The sequence below is a fragment of the Typopeltis vanoorti genome, chromosome 3, assembly GCF_054136105.1.
Source record: "Typopeltis vanoorti isolate ZY-2024b chromosome 3, IOZ_Tvanoo_1.0, whole genome shotgun sequence".
Classification (NCBI taxonomy): domain Eukaryota; kingdom Metazoa; phylum Arthropoda; class Arachnida; order Uropygi; family Thelyphonidae; genus Typopeltis; species Typopeltis vanoorti.
In genome coordinates, this window is record NC_143551.1 from 86,567,185 (window position 1) to 86,585,697 (window position 18,513).

An 18,513-nucleotide genomic window follows, 5' to 3' on the forward strand; every position below is an offset into this window, starting at 1 on the left:
GTGTATTACAGCTGGTTACCATGACATGCTTGTGGTTTGAAAAACCTATGTCTGAATCCCAGTTGGGATGTGAGGAACATTTATAGCAGCTTTTCAAATGAAGATGCATTAGCCAGCTTCATAATGAAGTGGCAGGATTTTCCTCAACTTGGAAAATTAGGTCTATAACAAACCAAGTTATTTGGTTACAACCAGCCAATAAGCCTATCAATAAAAGCAAACAGAATGAGCAGTTCATTCAAATCACATCGAGTAGTTAGAAGTTCTATATATATATATATACACACACACACACACACACACACATACATAAAAAAAAAAATTACGGAAAAGTAGAAAGCATGCAATACCACATTTCTCACCTGACACGTATGGCTGGTTCTGAGATAATTTCTCCATCACAATTCCACACACTTGTAGTAATACGCTGATGGCTGTCTTGAACTCCTGTACAACCAGCAGCAGGAGTCCTATCACCTTCAGGAATATACGGATTGAAGTAGAATTCTCGGACTCTATGTACTTGGACAAATGGCAGCTCAAACTGTGGCAAAAATGAAATCACAGATAATTAAACAATGCTATCAAGTTCCAGTTGATTTTTTTTTTCATATATATATATATATATATATATATATATATATATATATTACACAAGGGATAATCAAAAAGTAATGTTTCCATTGTGATAGCTCCCCAGCCAAAAGAGAGATGTAAAAAAAAAAAAAGCTCGAATTAAAAATGCCAAGAAATTATATTCTTGTTTTATCCTTTAACCAAGTGTAAGCAAACAAAGTTTGTGTGTGAAGTTTCTTCATGACTAGGCTATTTGTATATAGAAGCTAATGACTTCACATTAATTGTGTTAGTATCACATAATGTAAAGCACACATCCTTTTGGGGGGGGGGGTGTATAATGCTATGCATTATGATTAAGGACCACTACCCAGACCAGTTTTGACCTTTATTGGGATAGTATTAAAGTGCAGCAGTACCTTTCCAAAAACTGCCAGTGATCTAGAAGAATACTTTCGAGTACTTTGCATTATGGGAGATACTAGGACAAGTGAAAGACCTTTCAAGTCAATCAAATTTAGAGTATTCTTTTAGAGTACAGGTAACCCTTGTATAATGTAGATGTTAGGTTCCATAGAAATGCCGCATTATATAAATCGCATTATGCGAGACTCAGATCACATAGAAAAAGTAGGGTTAGGTTCCGAAATCGTTTTTTTTTTTAAATTATATAAACAACAATGACATATCCAACAAAAAATATTTTTATTTAATCCAGGTAATTCACTTAAGTTAGGAAAATATATAAACTACGAAACAAATACATAGTATAAAATTACAAATTGTAGGTAAACTTCATTGCACATAATGCATAAATGTTTTAGGCACAATAAAATAAAGCACATATTTTAATTGTCATCACTGCCTTCAGAAATAACATTTCGTAGATATAATAAATTTAGTTTAATCCTTTATCCAAGTGTAAGCAAACAAAGTTTGTGCCTGAAGTATCTTCAGGACTGGGGCAACTCGTGGTAAAGGTGGACCAAGCTTTCATCACTTGTCTTAGTCTCCCATAATGCAAAGCACATCTCCTTGCAAACATGTATAATGCTATGCATTAAGGGAAGGGCCACTATCCAGACTGGTTTTGATCTTTATTGAGGTCTCGTCAGTGGGAGCCAGACCCAGAAGTGGTGATACTAATGTGGAAGTAAAGGAGAACAAGGAGATGTACTTTGCATTATGGGAGATACTAAGACAAGTGATGAGAGTTTGGTTCACCTTTACCACGAGTTGCCTCAGTCCTGAAGATACTTCAGGCGCAAACTTTGTTTGCTTACACTTGGATAAAGAATTAAACTAAATTTATTATAGTCTAACCAAGTGGGAAAAAACTTCCAACAACATTTCGTAGATGTTTTTTTATTTACGAGTGGCCGGACGTCGTCATCACTTGAAATCTCTTGGGACATCATTTGTATAATTGTCATTGCATATTTCGGCTAGTTTAATTACCAAGAAGTCAGTAATAAGATCTTGCTTACCACTATGCTGCAATTTAAAAAAAAAAATAATAAATCAGCGAACGCCTTTTTATTCCCTATATACAGGGAGTAGGCGAGGCCGTTTTTAGCCCTATCTAACTTTTTGGAGACTGGGTGGGCAGTTCAATCTCCACTAGTACCCAATCAGAGATAGCTGACCCAAGGCTATCACTAATTAAGCATCACGCAGTGAAGAGAGACAGCTCTACAGGTGCTGCCATCTCGTGGTCCCTAACCCTAACACTAGTATTTAATGTCTGAAATAATGTGGGTTCTACAGTCGATTTTCTCGAGTTTCCAGGATGAAAACCCGAGTTTCCGGGAGAAAAAACCCGCTTGCCTGTGCCAGAGATCGACTAACTCAGGAACTGGTCGAAAAAAGGCTGAGAAAAATTTCTTTAGACTCAAAACCAAGTCTTCCTTCGTGCGGCCAAACGCCGTGGTGTGCAAACGCCACATCCACTGAGCTACACAGGCTTATTAAGTTCATGATATGGAGCTAAACAAATATCCAATTGTCTCGTGAAGAGCGTTCCATTGAGGGATTATTATCCATAAAATAATTTCCTAACTTTCTTGCCAAGCTCAATCCTTCTGCTAATTTCATTAACAGACTCATCGCAATCAGAATCTTCGGCAGAATTTTCCCCACCATTTGGTTCGACGTCATCTATTAATGGTACCAGTTCCTTCTCATTTAAATCTGTTTTCCCATTAATTAATTCACTAATTTCATTTTCAACCATATCGCAAAATTTTGCCAATCTAAGTGGCCATTATTATGAAAATAAATTTTTACATAAAAAAGCATTACATATTGTATGTAACCTACCTTTTAACTTACCTTTTACATGCATATTGTATTTAAAATAAAGTGCTCAGTTTGAGATTAACACACTTATGTTTAATGCGCTTTCCTGGCAGAAAACGAAGACAATAATATTACCCTTTAGCACGTACATGCGTGCTAAAGGGTAATTTCCCTAATATAAATTCGCTACTTATAACTAATGTGGGATATGGGCAGACACAAATTTAACATAGATAAAATTTAATTTTTAAGTCATGCGATGAAAAATATATGAAAGATAAAGGGTTACTACAATTTGTAGACCACATTGTATAAGTACCGTGTTATACGGGGGTTACCTGTACTTTAGAGTATTTAAAAATTACTCTGGATTAGAGCTAGTTGTAGAAAGTTTTTTCACTAACCATAAATTAAATCACTACTAAATTAATTCAGATCATTACTCCTGATCTGAATTACTCCAGGTCAGGAAACTCAACAGTGGAAGGCAAAACCTCTGACCAAGGTAGAACTGCTCTACTCCCCTAGAAGGATGCCTGCTATCAGTGGGAACTACACCCAGAAGCAATACCAAGGTTGAAGTAATGCATAAGTCATATATATCCCACATACAAGTAGTGAGAAGGTATAACACATTTATTATTAAATACTCTGGATTAGAGCTAGTTGTAGAAAGTTTTTTCACTTAACCATAAATTAAATTGAAAATTTCAAGAAATTATATTCTTGTTTCATCATTTAATAATAAAGTGTTACACCTTTTCATTAATATTGATGGGATATATATGACTTCTGCATTACTTCAACCTCAGTATTTCTTCTGGGTCTGGCTCCCACTGATAATACCTCAATAAAGTTTGAAACCAGTCTTGCTGGTGGCCCTTCCCATAATGCATAGCATTACATACCCCCAAAGGATGTGTACTTTGCATTATCGGATATTAATGTGATTAACGTGACGTCACTGGCCTCCATATACAAGTAGCCTAGTCATGAAGAAACTTCACATTCCAAGTTTTTTTACTTACACTATGATAAAGGATGAAACAAAAATATAATTTCTTGGCGTTTTTAATTTAATTTATAACCAAGTGGAAAAAACATTCTACAAAATATTGGCATTTGCAGTTTATTTTACTACATTAGTTCTCAACATAATCTTTCCTCTAACCTTCAAACGTTTTTTCTGCTGTGCAACAAGTTTTTCAAAGACATGTAATATAAAAACCTCTTCAGGTTGTTTCCAGAATCATTTTTGCACCTCTGCTTAATCTCTTGTCATCATTTTAAATATGAATACCTTTCAGGAGTCTTCAATTCAGGAAATAACCAGAAGTCTGATGGAGCCAAATCTAGGCAGTAATGGAACTGGGAAAAGGGAGGCAGTGGGAATTGTTGATATCTAAGTCATTAAGATGATTCCGTGGAATTTAGATTGCAGGAAATCAAGCTTCCAAGATAAGAATTAAAAGAAGTCAGAATGATTTTTAGAATTGGGGAAAGGGTAGAGCCAACAGACGAATGATAAATAGTGAGGCAAGGAAATCTTAAGCTACAGAAAGCCCAAAAGGGGAGATTCAATATTAGGCATCCTTTGGTAAGGAATATTGGATCATACAAACCCTGTGGTGGAAAGAATCATACAGGAAGTGGTGTGAACAGTTAAGATGGGCAGTGGTTGATGTGTCAGAGTTTTGGGGTTCAAATTAAAAACTGATCAGCTCTGGATGTCCACACATAATTGTGCATATCATTTACATTTTTGTTTATATTGTGAATACTGGTTAAGTGAGATTGGCAGAAGTTTTCTTTTGTATGATTTTCTGAGGAAGGGTTGTTTTTAACTTCAGTCACACTATATTTATTAAGGTTTACTGTCATGTTAGTATTTCAAATTGAAAAGAAAAAAGAGTAGGGGAACATACTAAACAAGGAGTAGGCTCTTAGACATGTCACCTATACAGAGCATCCAGTCTCCATGCCATAATATGCCTTTGACAGTGCTCATCACATAACATTATACAGCCTCCATCCAGGCTGCATAATGCAAGATCTAGCCCAGCACAGATGTAGTAAGATTATGCACCAGCTGATAAGGAAGGCTCCTAAATGCATCACCATCTGGTTCAGTCCCATGACTAATTATAGAGTTCCTCTAGCAGTTACATCTGATAATTCGATCAAATCTAGGAAAAGACTCACAGGAGCCAAAACTTCAGGAAGAACTACACAAACAATAACAATCAAAGTTGTTATATTACTCACAGTTGTCGATTCATCAATAAGTAACAATGTTTTGTTCTTGGATTTCACTATATTGTCTAATGATGTTTTTTTTCTCATTTCATTTCCGATATGGCTCACAATGTTAATGCAAGCATTTGCAGAATGAAGAATACATCCCGTGTCCAAGCCATTAAGTTTCTGTAAATTTATTTCGTCTTCAAAGTTGTTAAATGATTGATTTCCCCTTGCAACTTTGTGAGCGGTTTGAAACACTTTTCCTGTTACATCTCTATTATGAGACAAAGTATTTAGGAAAACTTTCTCTAATGTTTCGTTTTTTGCTTCAGTTTTTATTTTATTTTTTGGCATGCTTTGTGCGCTGCACTCTCCTTATGATCATAAATCTTTTTTTCTTAATGACATGAACAGTTATTTGTGAGATTCTCCAAAATGACTGATTTTACCATTTGCCCACTCCGCTGAAATTTTCGTTCCCATGCATTTATCGACAGCAAGACTTCCGACATCATGCCAGACTTTACAGCCCAACATTTTATTCTTGACATACGGCCACTCGTTTTTCTCTCACAGAAGTCATTTTTCTGAAAAATGATAATGATGCCAATCATTATCAGAATCTGCTTCCTTTTGACCATTTGGATCTTTGGTCTTGGTTTCGTGATCCTCTTCAGTGTATTTTCGGTGCTAGTTTTCTTTTTTACAGGATCACAAGTAGATTCAACAATTTCTGCCTTCCTTTTTTTACTCATTGGCATAAAGCAACAACTGATTTTACCCATTTTGAACAATGACTGCACTGATTTAACTTAGATTAATTCAAAACTCATGTGAACACCTGCCTGTTGCAGAGTGAATATAGAACTCGTAAGCTGATATTGGAAGCAAGTGGAAGTGAACACAACTTCCTATTTCTAGTTACGTACCAACCTATGAAACAGGAAAGCAGGATACCAATTTATGATTAATCAAAACTGAAAATTCAATTAGTGAACACAGTACCATCTACCGGAATATTTATAATACATTTTGCTGTCAATAAATCACAAATTTTTAAAACCTTAAGAAAAAAGGTGCCAGTACTGCGTACCGCCAGAAAAAAAGCACTGGGAATAAGGAAAATGAATTTCTCGAGTTCTTGAGAGATAACTATCTCAGGCAACAAGGAAAGGGGGGGGGGGGTAAAAATAATCATTGTTAAAATTGTTTATGTTAAAATGTTTATGTTTAGTTTCATAACACGCATTGTCAGCACTTGCGATGTGCCCGTTATTGAAATTGTTTTGTCAAAAATGATGTGTAAAGAAGTCAAAAAATTGATGTACTTACCAGATTTGATATTTGTATTACTTACAAGAATTTTATTGTAATTTAAAATGATCAAAAGTTGTGTTTTATGAGGACATTCTCTTGTCACTAACGAAGACAACGTGTCAGCCATTATACAGTACTTAGTTTCTCGCTTGCTACGGAGTGCGCATTCTTGCCGAGAGGTTTGATGTGTGATTGACAGCTGACAAGGAAAGCATTCGGTATCTGAGTAGCGGCTGTAAACAAGAGAGCGTTCGGAAGGAATTTAGAACACAGGCCGGCAGATATTTAGGTTCAGAGGAACTTAAGTTTTTTTATGTGACAGTCGGAGGAAAATTAATAGTATATTCCGAAAAAGGAATCGTGGAACTAATATAAAATGATTATTATTATTATTTGACACCTCCAGGGAGTCCAAAGACTTATCGAGGGAGGGCACTTACTGTACAACTCTCCGTCTCCACCACTCAACCTCATCCACAAACCGCCTCATCTACACCAACACCATCTGCTGTCCACCATCACCACTACTATTTTCAGAGACAATCACAAACATCCATGCCCACGGCGGGATTCGAACCTGCAGCCCTTTGTCTGGAGAGCGGATACGCTAACCACTCGGCCAACCAGGCTGGCTTATGTTATGTTTCAACTTTAAAATTATTCTAGTTGTTCAAAGTAAACTTCATTTAATGTGTTTCGAATTAAATCTTTTTATTAACCATGTTTTTTTCTCTCTCTCTCTTTGTTGTCTCCTCTTTTTGTTTATTTTTTTCCTGGTAGATTGTGAAGAGCCACGTGACATGGATGTGAGTCGCATGTGGCTTGCAAGCCATGTTATGGCCACCCCTGTATTATAGCAATGATTCTGTTAACATTTCAATATAGCACTGTCAATTCATAAATCCTCCACATTTAAAATTCTTGATCATAAAATATTATTACCAGAATCACATTTAATTTAAATGTCTATTTCACCATAACATAGCTATAGTAAAATTTAAAAAAAAAATAAATTCTTGATTCCCAATTACATAGTAACAAGCATCTCATAAGTTTCAGAACAAATGACTATGACTGCTTTCCTCAAAACTGTTCAGTTTGTCACCTGAATATTATATATATATATATATATATAAAATTACAATTTAAATTTGGTAGACCTTTTCACTGCAAGAAGATAAATCCAGAGTTAAAAAAATAAACATGTTATTTTAATTTAAATGGACAAAATGCAGCTCTGTCAAAGCGCAGAGATAAAAGCCTACTCTGAGAATGATACAAGGAGATATGTTCTAAATATTGTCATGAAATAATTTATACAATTCATATTTCAAGTAATCAGCATAATTTTGTTAATATTTTGAGGAATTCTATATAAATAATTTATATGATTACACTTTTTTTTTGTTACCCTTTGTTACCATGAAAGGTAAACCTATAAAATACCTAGTAGTGTGGATGAGCTAAGGATTTTTTATTTTATCTATGTTTTTTGCATTTAAATTTTTTTTAAACAATTTGGAAATCTTTCTCTAGAGACCAAACATGGAACTATAAGGCGATTTCAGGTTTCCAATGAGCAGAGTGGTCTCACACCATGAAAAATTCATCTTCCACCTTTTAAAGGCATTCACAAGCATCCATTTCCATGGCAGGATTTGAACCCCACTTGCTGGAGAGTGGGGTTCAAATTAATCACTCATCCAACAAACATGAAATGGTTTACACGTTTATTAGAAATAAAACACATTTATTAAAACATTAAATACATTTTAAAAATTAAAAAACATAATAAAAAATTAAACACCTTTATTATTAGAAATAACACTATTCCTATACATTTTCATAAAGTACCAAATTTCAAAGAATTTAATAATAGGAAAAATACTTAATGCTAAAATTTCAACAATTATAATTTTTTGAAAATGAAACACAGAGGATTAATTATGCCAATCACATGATGATTGACACACTTACTGCTTTGAAGTATTATTACTTACTGGACTCTGATTGTGGAAGGCAGTCCTAAAAAGATAACGCAGATAATTCAGACGAGAACAACGAGACACTAAAACAATATCACTACAGCCATTACCAAGATGAGCAGAGGGTGAGATTCCTTCTTTTGTCATTCCACAGCTACAACTCATGGTAGCTACATTAATGGCAACAAACTGACCACGTACAGTAATCCAACCTACAGAAATTAGTAAGTTATAAATATGATTCTCTCAGCAATACACACAAGACATAAATGTGTAGATTATTACATTGTCCAAAATACTATAGTTGCTTCAGATAACATAACAATGAATGGAAGTTAATGAATTTGATGGTAATTAATTCTGAAATATGAATATTGCAGTATAATGTAAACTATAGAGTAGTTTTGTATAGTAGCAAGATATGTTACATAAATCATCATATAAGCTAATAACAACATAGCTATGGTACTTGCCAGCTTTTTATGTTGTTACACAGTTGACTAACAATGCTAGTCTAGTTAGCAGAGTGGATAATGTTTCTGCTCTCTAATATGCCATGGGCTTCAATCCCACAGTGGTGGGAATGTCTGTTAAAGTCTTTAGGTGACATAATTTTCATGAAGACCACCACCACCATCCTGCTTATTATTATTAAAAGATACCTCCAGGGAGTAAGGGACTCATTGAGGGAGGCCACATATTACATGCATCAGCTATCATACTTGAATTCAATACTTCTTGAATTCATTCACACTACTTGCATATGCAACATCCAATGGCAATCCATTCTGATCACACTCCACTCTATGAGAGAAAAATTTAGATCTCACTCCCTTCTTAGCAGCATTCATTCTCAGCTTCCAAGGATGCCTTCATGTCCTTTCCCCATCCTCCATAAAGTGAAAAATTCCATCAAGTGAAATCCTGTATGACCCTTTCAGGAGTCTGTAAGCCTCAATCATATCACCACTCTTTCTCCTCTTTGTTAGTGTCTGCAGTCTACAAATTCTCAATCTGACTGCATAATGTATTCACAATCCTGATGTTATTTTTAACACTCTCCTTTCCACTCTCTTCACTGTATCAGAATCACAACAGAAACCAGGAGACCAGACCCGTGCACAATAGTCCAAGTGAGGTCGTATCAAGGCCTTGTAAAGACACAAAATGATATCCTTATTTTTACATGTCAAAGTTTGTTTCAACATTGCAATTATCTTTTGAGTTGTATTTGCAATCTTTCCTACATGGTTCCTGAACTTCAACTTCCTATCTACTAACACTCCAAGATCCTTAGCCTGGTCGGTTTCTTCTAGCATAATCCCATCAATATAATATGACATTCGATTTCTAATCACAGCAAAATTACTTTACATTTACTGACATTAAACTGTTATCTATTTTCCCATGCCCACAATTCCAGCCTAGTCAAATCATTTGGCAAGTACTGCATCAGCTGCATTCCCGATTACCCTAATTATCTTTGCATCATCAGCAAACAGCTGTATGTCATGTCAAATCCTTCCCAATGTCATTAATGTACAGACTGAATAACAGACAAATCAAGGGCTGATTGTTGTGGTACACCACTGGTTACCTTAAATTTTGCAGACTCACCCCATCCCCGTATACCACTTTTTTGATATCTGTCAGTCAGCCATCCTCTTATCCCTGCTAATATTCTATAACCCAAACCCATATTCTCCAATTTATGCACCAATCTTCCATGCCGTATTCTGTCAAAAGCATTAGCAAAATAAAAAAATATATCTATGGTGTATCTATTCCCCCTATCTAGTTCAATGGTAACATTATTATATAGTAACATTATTATAGAATGTGAGCAAGTTGCTAAAACATGACCTTCCCTTAGTAAACCCATGTTGTTCATTGCAAAGTAGAGATTCACTGTTAACCCATTTCTGAATGTGAACCCTAAACAATTTTTCCAAAATCTTCACCACCACTCCTGAGATACTGATTGGTCGATAGTTGGATACATTGGTCTTTTCACCACTCTTGTGCATACCATGCATTCTTTCCACTCTTATGGAATCTTCCATGTTCTGAGACTCAAATTATATAGTCTGGTTAAAGGAATAGCCAGTTCAGCTGAACACTCTTTTAGCACTCATGCTGATATCCCATCAGCTCCTATTGGTGAGCTCTTATTTAGTTTGTGCAACAGCTCTAGTACTTCTCCTCATACACCTGAATTTCTTCATTCAGTGAAGAAGTAACAGTGAACTCAATGTTGCATACACCTGATTGATAGCTGTTAGCAAAATGGACACTCATTAATTGAACAACCTCTTCTGCATCTGTCACCTTCAACACCATCTGCATTCAGTAAAGTTATTCTTTCTTTTACTTGCAACAACTTAGTTTTCTGTACAACAGTTGTGACTCTTCTGGCCTGCTGTTTATAATTTTCATAACGGACATCATCCTTATGCACATGGTATAACTTCCACATCATCCTTTTCTTACAAATCTCTTGCTTGATAAGATTACACATCCATTTCACTCCTATCCTATTTATTCTTTCAACTCTAAGGACACATTCTGATATTGCATCATTTAAGTATTTTTTTAAATGCTTCCCGTACACAGTCGACCTTCTCATCCAGCAACCGTTACCATTGCACCGAACTCAGTGTACTCCTCCAGTTGGTCATAATTTCCTGCTTTGTAGTTCAGCATGTAACATTTCTTGAATGGGACATTCATAAACTTAGCCACTTCCCAAGTGAGTACCACATGATCACTGTCACCAACCAGAGGAAGAATAGGTACGTCTTTAACTGAAACACTTTCTGACACAATCTGGCCTCTAGAGCAGGGTTTCCATATTATCTAACCATCAGCTATTGAAGATTAAAAACTGAAAACTCAGATTACATTTTTCATTTATTTATTTTTTTTTGTAAAAAAGAAAATTGTTTGCCCAAGCATCCATATATTTGCCTTCTATTGGTCCATTTTGATAAGGTTTCATTGGGCTGACAGCTGTTTTGAACTGGTTGGTTCTCCTCAGAGACCAGGCAGAAACCTTAAAAGAGCAAAAATTCTCATTCAGTACTAATGATCTCAAAGTGTCGGAGAGGTATATTTTTTGTAAGCAAACTCTTGGTCAGTGTGTAAAGTATTTACTAAAATAAACAGCCAAAATGCTTCATTTTGGCAATGCAAAATTATATAAATTAAGTGGATATTAAATCTAGCATTATTTCAAAGCCAAATGCAGAAGCTATGAAAGTTTCATGCAAAATTTGACCAGAGAGCTTATGGGAATACACTCGCCAGCATTTACGAGCCTAGCATGGACCTTATGGGAGACATGATCCTTCTCAATGTCATTAATATATAGTTTGAATAACAATGGTCCAAGGACTGAAACTTGGGGTACACCACTGGTCACATAAAATCACCATTTATCCAAGTCAAAAGCTTATATTCTAAACCCATATTCTCCAGTTTATGCAGCAGCCTTTCATGTGGTATCCCATCAAATGCCTCAGCAAAATCCAACAGTGTCATAGTGTATCCATTTCCTTTATCCAATTCAGCATTAGTGTTATTATAAAATATGATCAAATTGCTAAAACGCAACCTTCCAGAGATATACTGATAGGTCAGTTGTTAGACACATTGGTTTTTGCACCACTCTTCTACAATGGAACTATCATACATACTTTCCATTCCTGTGGTATCTTTTCTGAGCTGAGACTCAAGTTATACAAACATGTCAAAGGCCTAGCCAATTTGACTGAACATGCTATTAGCATACATGCTGACATTTCATTTGTCCCTGTTGCTGAATTCTTACCCAGATTTCACAACAGTTCTTTAACCTCGTTCTAATGCACCTCTATCTCTTCATCCAATATAGTAAAGTAATAGCACTGTGCATCATGTTACATACACCTGGCTGATATATTTTAGCAAAGTGCGCATCATTAATTGAATGATCTCATTAGTTTCTGATACTACATGATATCTGCATTCAGTAGTTATTCTTCCAGTTTCATTTTTTTTCTTTTACTTGCAGCATAACAATAAAATTCTTTTGGACTGCTTTTAGCCTGCATAGCCAATTTATTTTCATACTCTGATTTAGTTTTCTGCACAACACTCATAACTTTTCTGGCCCGCACTTAATATATTTCATAACTCCTTTCACATAATAGCACTGTGCATCATGTTACATACACCTGGTTGATATATCTTAGCAAGTGAGCATTCATTAATTGAACGATCTCATTAGTTTCTGATACTACAGTGCCATCTGCATTCGGTAGTTATTCTTCCAGTTTCATTTTTTCTTTTTACTTGCAGCATAACAATAAAATTCTTTTGGACTGCTTTTAGCAGTCCAAAAGAAATTCTTTCTTTCTTTACTCGGCTAACCAGGCTGGCAGTCCAAAAGAATTTTGGACTGCCGGACTGGTTGGCCGAGTGGTTAGTGTATCCGCTCTCCAGCCAAAAGGCTGCGGGTTCAAATCCCGCTGTGGGCATGGATATTTGTGATTGTCTGTGAAAGTACTAGTGGTGGTAGTCGACGGTAGATGGCATTGGTGTTAGATGATGAAGGTTGGTGGAGTCGTGAGATGAAGAGTTGTAGAGTAGATGCCTTCCCTCGATGAGTCTTTGCACTCCCTGGAGCTGTGATGTAATAATAATAATATTCCTTCCACATCTTCTTATGGATCTCTTGTTTAATAAGGTTAATCATATTCATTTTGATACAGATACTGCCTCATTTAACTTTCCCAAAGATTCCCATACAATGTTGATATCTTTCCCCATTCAGTAAATGATACTACAGGACAAAGGTCATAAATTCTAGCATTGTAGTTCAGCATGTAACCTGTCCTGATTGGAACATCTGTAAAATTAGCTACTTCCCAGAATACAATATGATCACTGTCAGGACCAGCGGAAGCGGGCATGCAGAGCATGCGGGCGCTGCTACGAAGGGGGGCAGCACTGGGGTACGGTTCATAAGTTCATTTTTAAGAAATAAAATTTTTATCATAAAAACAAAACATTTAATGTTGATCATTCTTAGAATGATCAATATTAAAATAAATAAGGCCGGATACACCGAATAAAAAAAAAAAAGTATATTGACGCCTCTTTGATCAGCCGGCTGTTTACAATTTTGCAGTGAGAGCAGGCTAAATGCTTGCCTGCTCTCAGGCAAGCATTTAAGTAGGCTACTGATAGTAGCGCAGTGCGGACTATTATTTCATCTCTGTGTCATGTTGTGTAATAATTTCTTGTGGGTATAAAACAGAAATGGAATCAAAAATTAAAAAAAAGTTATCCGGTGCACAAAATCGTAAGCATCATGCTGCGAAAGAAGCAGATATTAAGAAACAAACTGGGGCTCTTAATAAATTTAATAAAATATTCTGATACAGACTGTAACCAACTCGATACATCAGAAATCAGTTTGCATGAACTAACACATTGTTAGTCTCTGTAAATTTAGAAGATCCAGGTGAATGAGTAAATACTGATGAAAAATTACAAGTTGTTTTAATTGAAATGGGGCCTGTTCAAAAGAAAAATATAATATATCCCAGAAATACATATGGTCGTAAATCTGGCGACACGTATTATAATAGAAAAATGGAAAACGGGGAGCTCGTGCCAAGAACATGGCTCATTTATTCCGAAACTTTAAATTCTATTTTTTGCTTTTGTTGCAAACTTTTTGCACCTACTGAATCAAGTAGTCTTGTAGAAGGTTATAACAATTGGAGAAATGTAAGTTCAACTTTGCATAGACATGAGACTAGCTTAACTCACATGAAAAATGTCTTAAAATGGAAAGAACTTGATAAAAATTTATAAAACGAAACTACTATTGATGTCCAGACTCAAAGCATATATGAAATGGAAAAGAAACATTTGACGAGTGCTTTAGAATGCTTGATTGAAATTATAAAATTACTTGGTAGCCAAAATTTTAGCTTTTTGCGAATCATCTGATAAATTATATGAAAGGAATAATGGCATTTTTTAAAAATTAGTTTAACTATTTGCGAAGTTTGATCCCGTTATGGAAAATCATGTTGAAAGGGCCCTACAATGAAACAATAGAGTACACTATTTGAGTAAAGACAGTCAAAATGAAATATTGGAAACTTTAAGTAACGCAATCAGGGATACAATTTTATTATCAATTCGAAAATTTAAATATCATTCCATAATTTTAAACTGCACACCTGATGTGAGTAAAACAGAACAAATGACCATTATTATTCGATTTGTTTCCTGTGACAATGGAATTGTCAAGATCAGGGAAAACTTTTTAGGTTTTGCAGATATATCAGATTCCACAGGACGTGGTTTATGTGCAACAATAATGGAACAACTGGAAAAATAGAACATTCCCATTGAAGACATGCAAGGTCAAGGGCATGACAATGAGGCAAATATGAAAGAGAAAAAATATGGGCTCCAAAATTTGCTTTTGAACAAAAATCCTTGAGTTTTTTATGTGCCATGCTACTCATACTCTAATCATTAACGATGCAGCCAAAGTGAATGCAGATACAATTAGTTTCTTTGCAATTATACAAGAAATATACAATTTCTTTTCATTCTGTTACAAAAGTTGGGCAATCCCTTTAAAGTTCGTAAAAAAATTAACATTGAAACAGCCATCAGAAACGCAATGGGAGAGTAAAATTAATGCAATCCGCATTCTACGATATCAGTTAGGAGAAATTTACGATGCACTTTTTGAAATTTTAATAAAGAAACTCAGCATGAAGCACAAACATTATGTGCTAAAATAAAGGACTACAAATTTATTTGCTCTCTTATAACTTGGCATGATTTACTTAACATAATAAACCCTGCAAGTAAAATGCTTCAAGACAAAAATATGAACATTACACTTGCTTTAGAATCTATCAAAAACTTAAAAATATTCCTAACAGAATATTGATCAGATACAAATTTTAAAGACGTTCCAAAAACGACAAAAGAACTGAGTGAAGAAGTGGATATAGAAAAAGAATTTAAAACTGGTACCAAAGTTCGACGACCAAAGAAGACACGACAATTTGACTACGAGCATCATGACGAAACGCCACAATCGCCAGAAGATAAATTTAGAGTGAATGTGTTTTATACACTTCTAGACATTGCAATGTGTTCGTTAATAAAACGTTTTGAACAACTAAAAACATATTATGATAATTTCAATTTCTTGTATAGATTAAAAGATTAATAACTACAAATTAATAACGAAGATTTACGAAACAATTGTAATGATTTAGAGATTTTCTTGAAGAACAGTGACAATAAAGACATAAATGCAATAGAACTAATTATATGACGAGTTATGTGCTTTCCGGGATATTTTTCGAAAGGATAATTTAAATATTCAAAACCCTTTCGACATTCTTAATTTTGTTGTGTCCAATAATATATCTTTCCCTAACTTTTCATTTCCTTTAAGAACACTATTAACCTTACCTGCTAGTGTAGCGAGTGGTGAACGTTCCTTTTCCAAGTTGAAATTGATTAAAACCTTCTTATGAACAAGTATGTCACAAAAAGGGCTTGTTAGTTCGGCGTTAATAGCTATTGAAAATGATATATGTGCGGAATTAGACATTAAGATCATTATTTCTAATTTTGTGAATATGAAATCAAAAACCCTAAAATTTTAATTTAAAAAATTTCAAGCATATTTATGCAATTTAATTTATTTTCTGTTATTCTGTCAAGATGTTATTTTTTGAATACTTATATTAAATGTTCTAATTATTTCTGAATTCTTTTCTTATTTTATCATCTTGAGTTTCTTTTATTTTCCTAAAAGATAGTTCCACTTATATAAATTATTAAAAAATTTTTACAAGTTACTAAATTCTTAGTAACTTATAAAATGCAAGAATTTTTTAAACTTTAGTTCAAATAAATTTTAACTTGAATTAAAATTCATTTTAATTTTTTTAGCGATTCGGGTCGGTGAGAAGTCTATAATCCCTGTATCATTATACTCATATTCAATGATTAAAGTGAAGTGGCTTTATTAAAATTTGCTTTAACTTTTGAGAATTTTTTGAATCTTCAGGTTTTTAATGATTATCCTGCCGTCAACACCACTGGTTCGTTACATTTAGCGAACCAACGTTTGGCTGTTCTGTCAAAATTTATTTAAGAAAATTCAAATAATTAATGTTTTTATTATCGTAAAAGAACCACACATGCCTGGATCGTTACAGGAGCGCTTAGATAGAAATTGCATGTATGCGGAAAAGACCCTAGCACCGGTTCTGATCATTGTCACTATATAACAATAAACTATAATATAAAAAACTATAAATAAATATAAAAATAACCATATTCTTAACTGAGATCTCTTCTGGAGATATGATCAAATTTTGAGAAAGTTTTTTCACAACAACTCAATAAATTCTGCTTCATCCTTATGAGTTATCTTCTACCCAATCAATGTTTGGATAATTATTCACCCATAATGGTACTTTTAGTACCCATCAGTTTTTTTTTTATTTCATGTGGGGTTCCCCCACTTTCCTCCCCCATCTCTTAGAATGGGTTGAGCCCTCCTAATGAGGGATTAAGTATGTATTTTATGACTATAGATCCATGTTTGTTCACGGGGCCATTTTGCCTATTCTGAGAGATGACCAGAGTTTCCAGGTGAAAAAACCCTCTATTTCCATATGAGACTGGCTAACTCACCTTTAGTCGAAAGAGACCAGACAAAGGTTCCTCATGTCATGGATGGGAATCAAACCCAGGTCTTTCCAACCAAAGAGCTTTGTCTATACCGACTGAGCTATGGAAACCCATCAGGTTAATTTGGCAATGCATTTCATCTTCCCCAGCAAATGAACTACAGATCTGTATCAACACCCCCACCATGTATTCTGTTAGTCTCCACTTCACACCAGATAGCCTTAAACCCACTGTACATGGGGCATTATTACCATTACTGCATTCATGTGTTTCTACCTTAACTGGACTCAAATCATCTGATATCATTAGTAGAACTCTCTCTCTTCACCTATCTTTTGCCATTCCTAAAGACTACTCTTCACACTCAATACCAGTTACATCTTATTCTGATAACCAGGTTTCACTAATGTCAACAATCTTAGGTCACAATACATTCAATAAAGCAATGAACTGAACCACTTTGTTCCTGATGCTTTCTGGTATTTGTGTATAGACAACAAATTACCACCTGGCTTTTTCTTATACTCAGATATGCAATGTGGTTGGCCCTGTTGAACAACTTTCTCCCCCCCCCCCCAAGATACATTCCAAAAGTTCCGAACCCAAAGTGTACAGTTCCACTCCTTCACTATATGCATAACCTTGCCCAATGCCAGTCACATCTTTATCACATTTGCATACCATACCTGAACTTTCACACACATTCTTTGTTTTCCTCCAATGATGATGATCTAGTTTCCCTGATTCTCTGCATTAGGTTTCATACCAATAAATAATTTTTTCAGGCTCCCGATGCCTAATCCATTCAAGTGCAGGCCATTCATCTTATACAAGTATTTTCTGCAACCAAACATCTAAAAACTCGCATCCATTTCTTAACCCGAATAACTTCCATGGATGCCTCCATGTTCTTGCCAAGCTTGCATAAAATGAAAATTTTCTGTATTATTCCTGAAGTCATTAGTAATTAATTATTCCAAATGCTTCCTTTTGCCTTAGTTATTCTTTATTATTTTCATAACTGTTGTTCCATCTTCTGTAATTATTACTCCTAAATAATTATAAGCTTCACCATTTTGGATGAATCCCACTGATACTCTTAAATTTTTTATTTTATTTTTTGCTTATTATCCCATACTTGTTTTCAGCTATATTTAATACTAAGCCATAATTCTCTCTCTGATTACTATTTCAATCACATTTTGTAATTCTATTTTTGATTTAGCTATGAATACCAAATCATCAGTAAATTTAATATTGTTAATTTTATCTATTATTATTTTTATTTCCATTTCTTCATATTTTTTCATTATCATTTCACTGTATATATTGAAAAGTATATTATACATCATTGTCTCACTCCTCT

General features: G+C 34.6%; 1 protein-coding gene across 1 annotated transcript in view; it reads right to left on the bottom strand.

Moving 5' to 3' along the window:
* Positions 1-18,513, bottom strand: part of Cerk (Ceramide kinase) — a 204,599-nt gene that overhangs the window by 17,324 nt on the left and 168,762 nt on the right. The window contains exons 9-10 of the mRNA XM_090390715.1: positions 8,433-8,629; positions 363-544 (exon numbers count right to left, since the gene is read on the bottom strand). Coding sequence (XP_090246841.1) covers positions 363-544; positions 8,433-8,629 — 379 coding nt within the window. The remainder of the gene's footprint in view (positions 1-362; positions 545-8,432; positions 8,630-18,513) is intronic.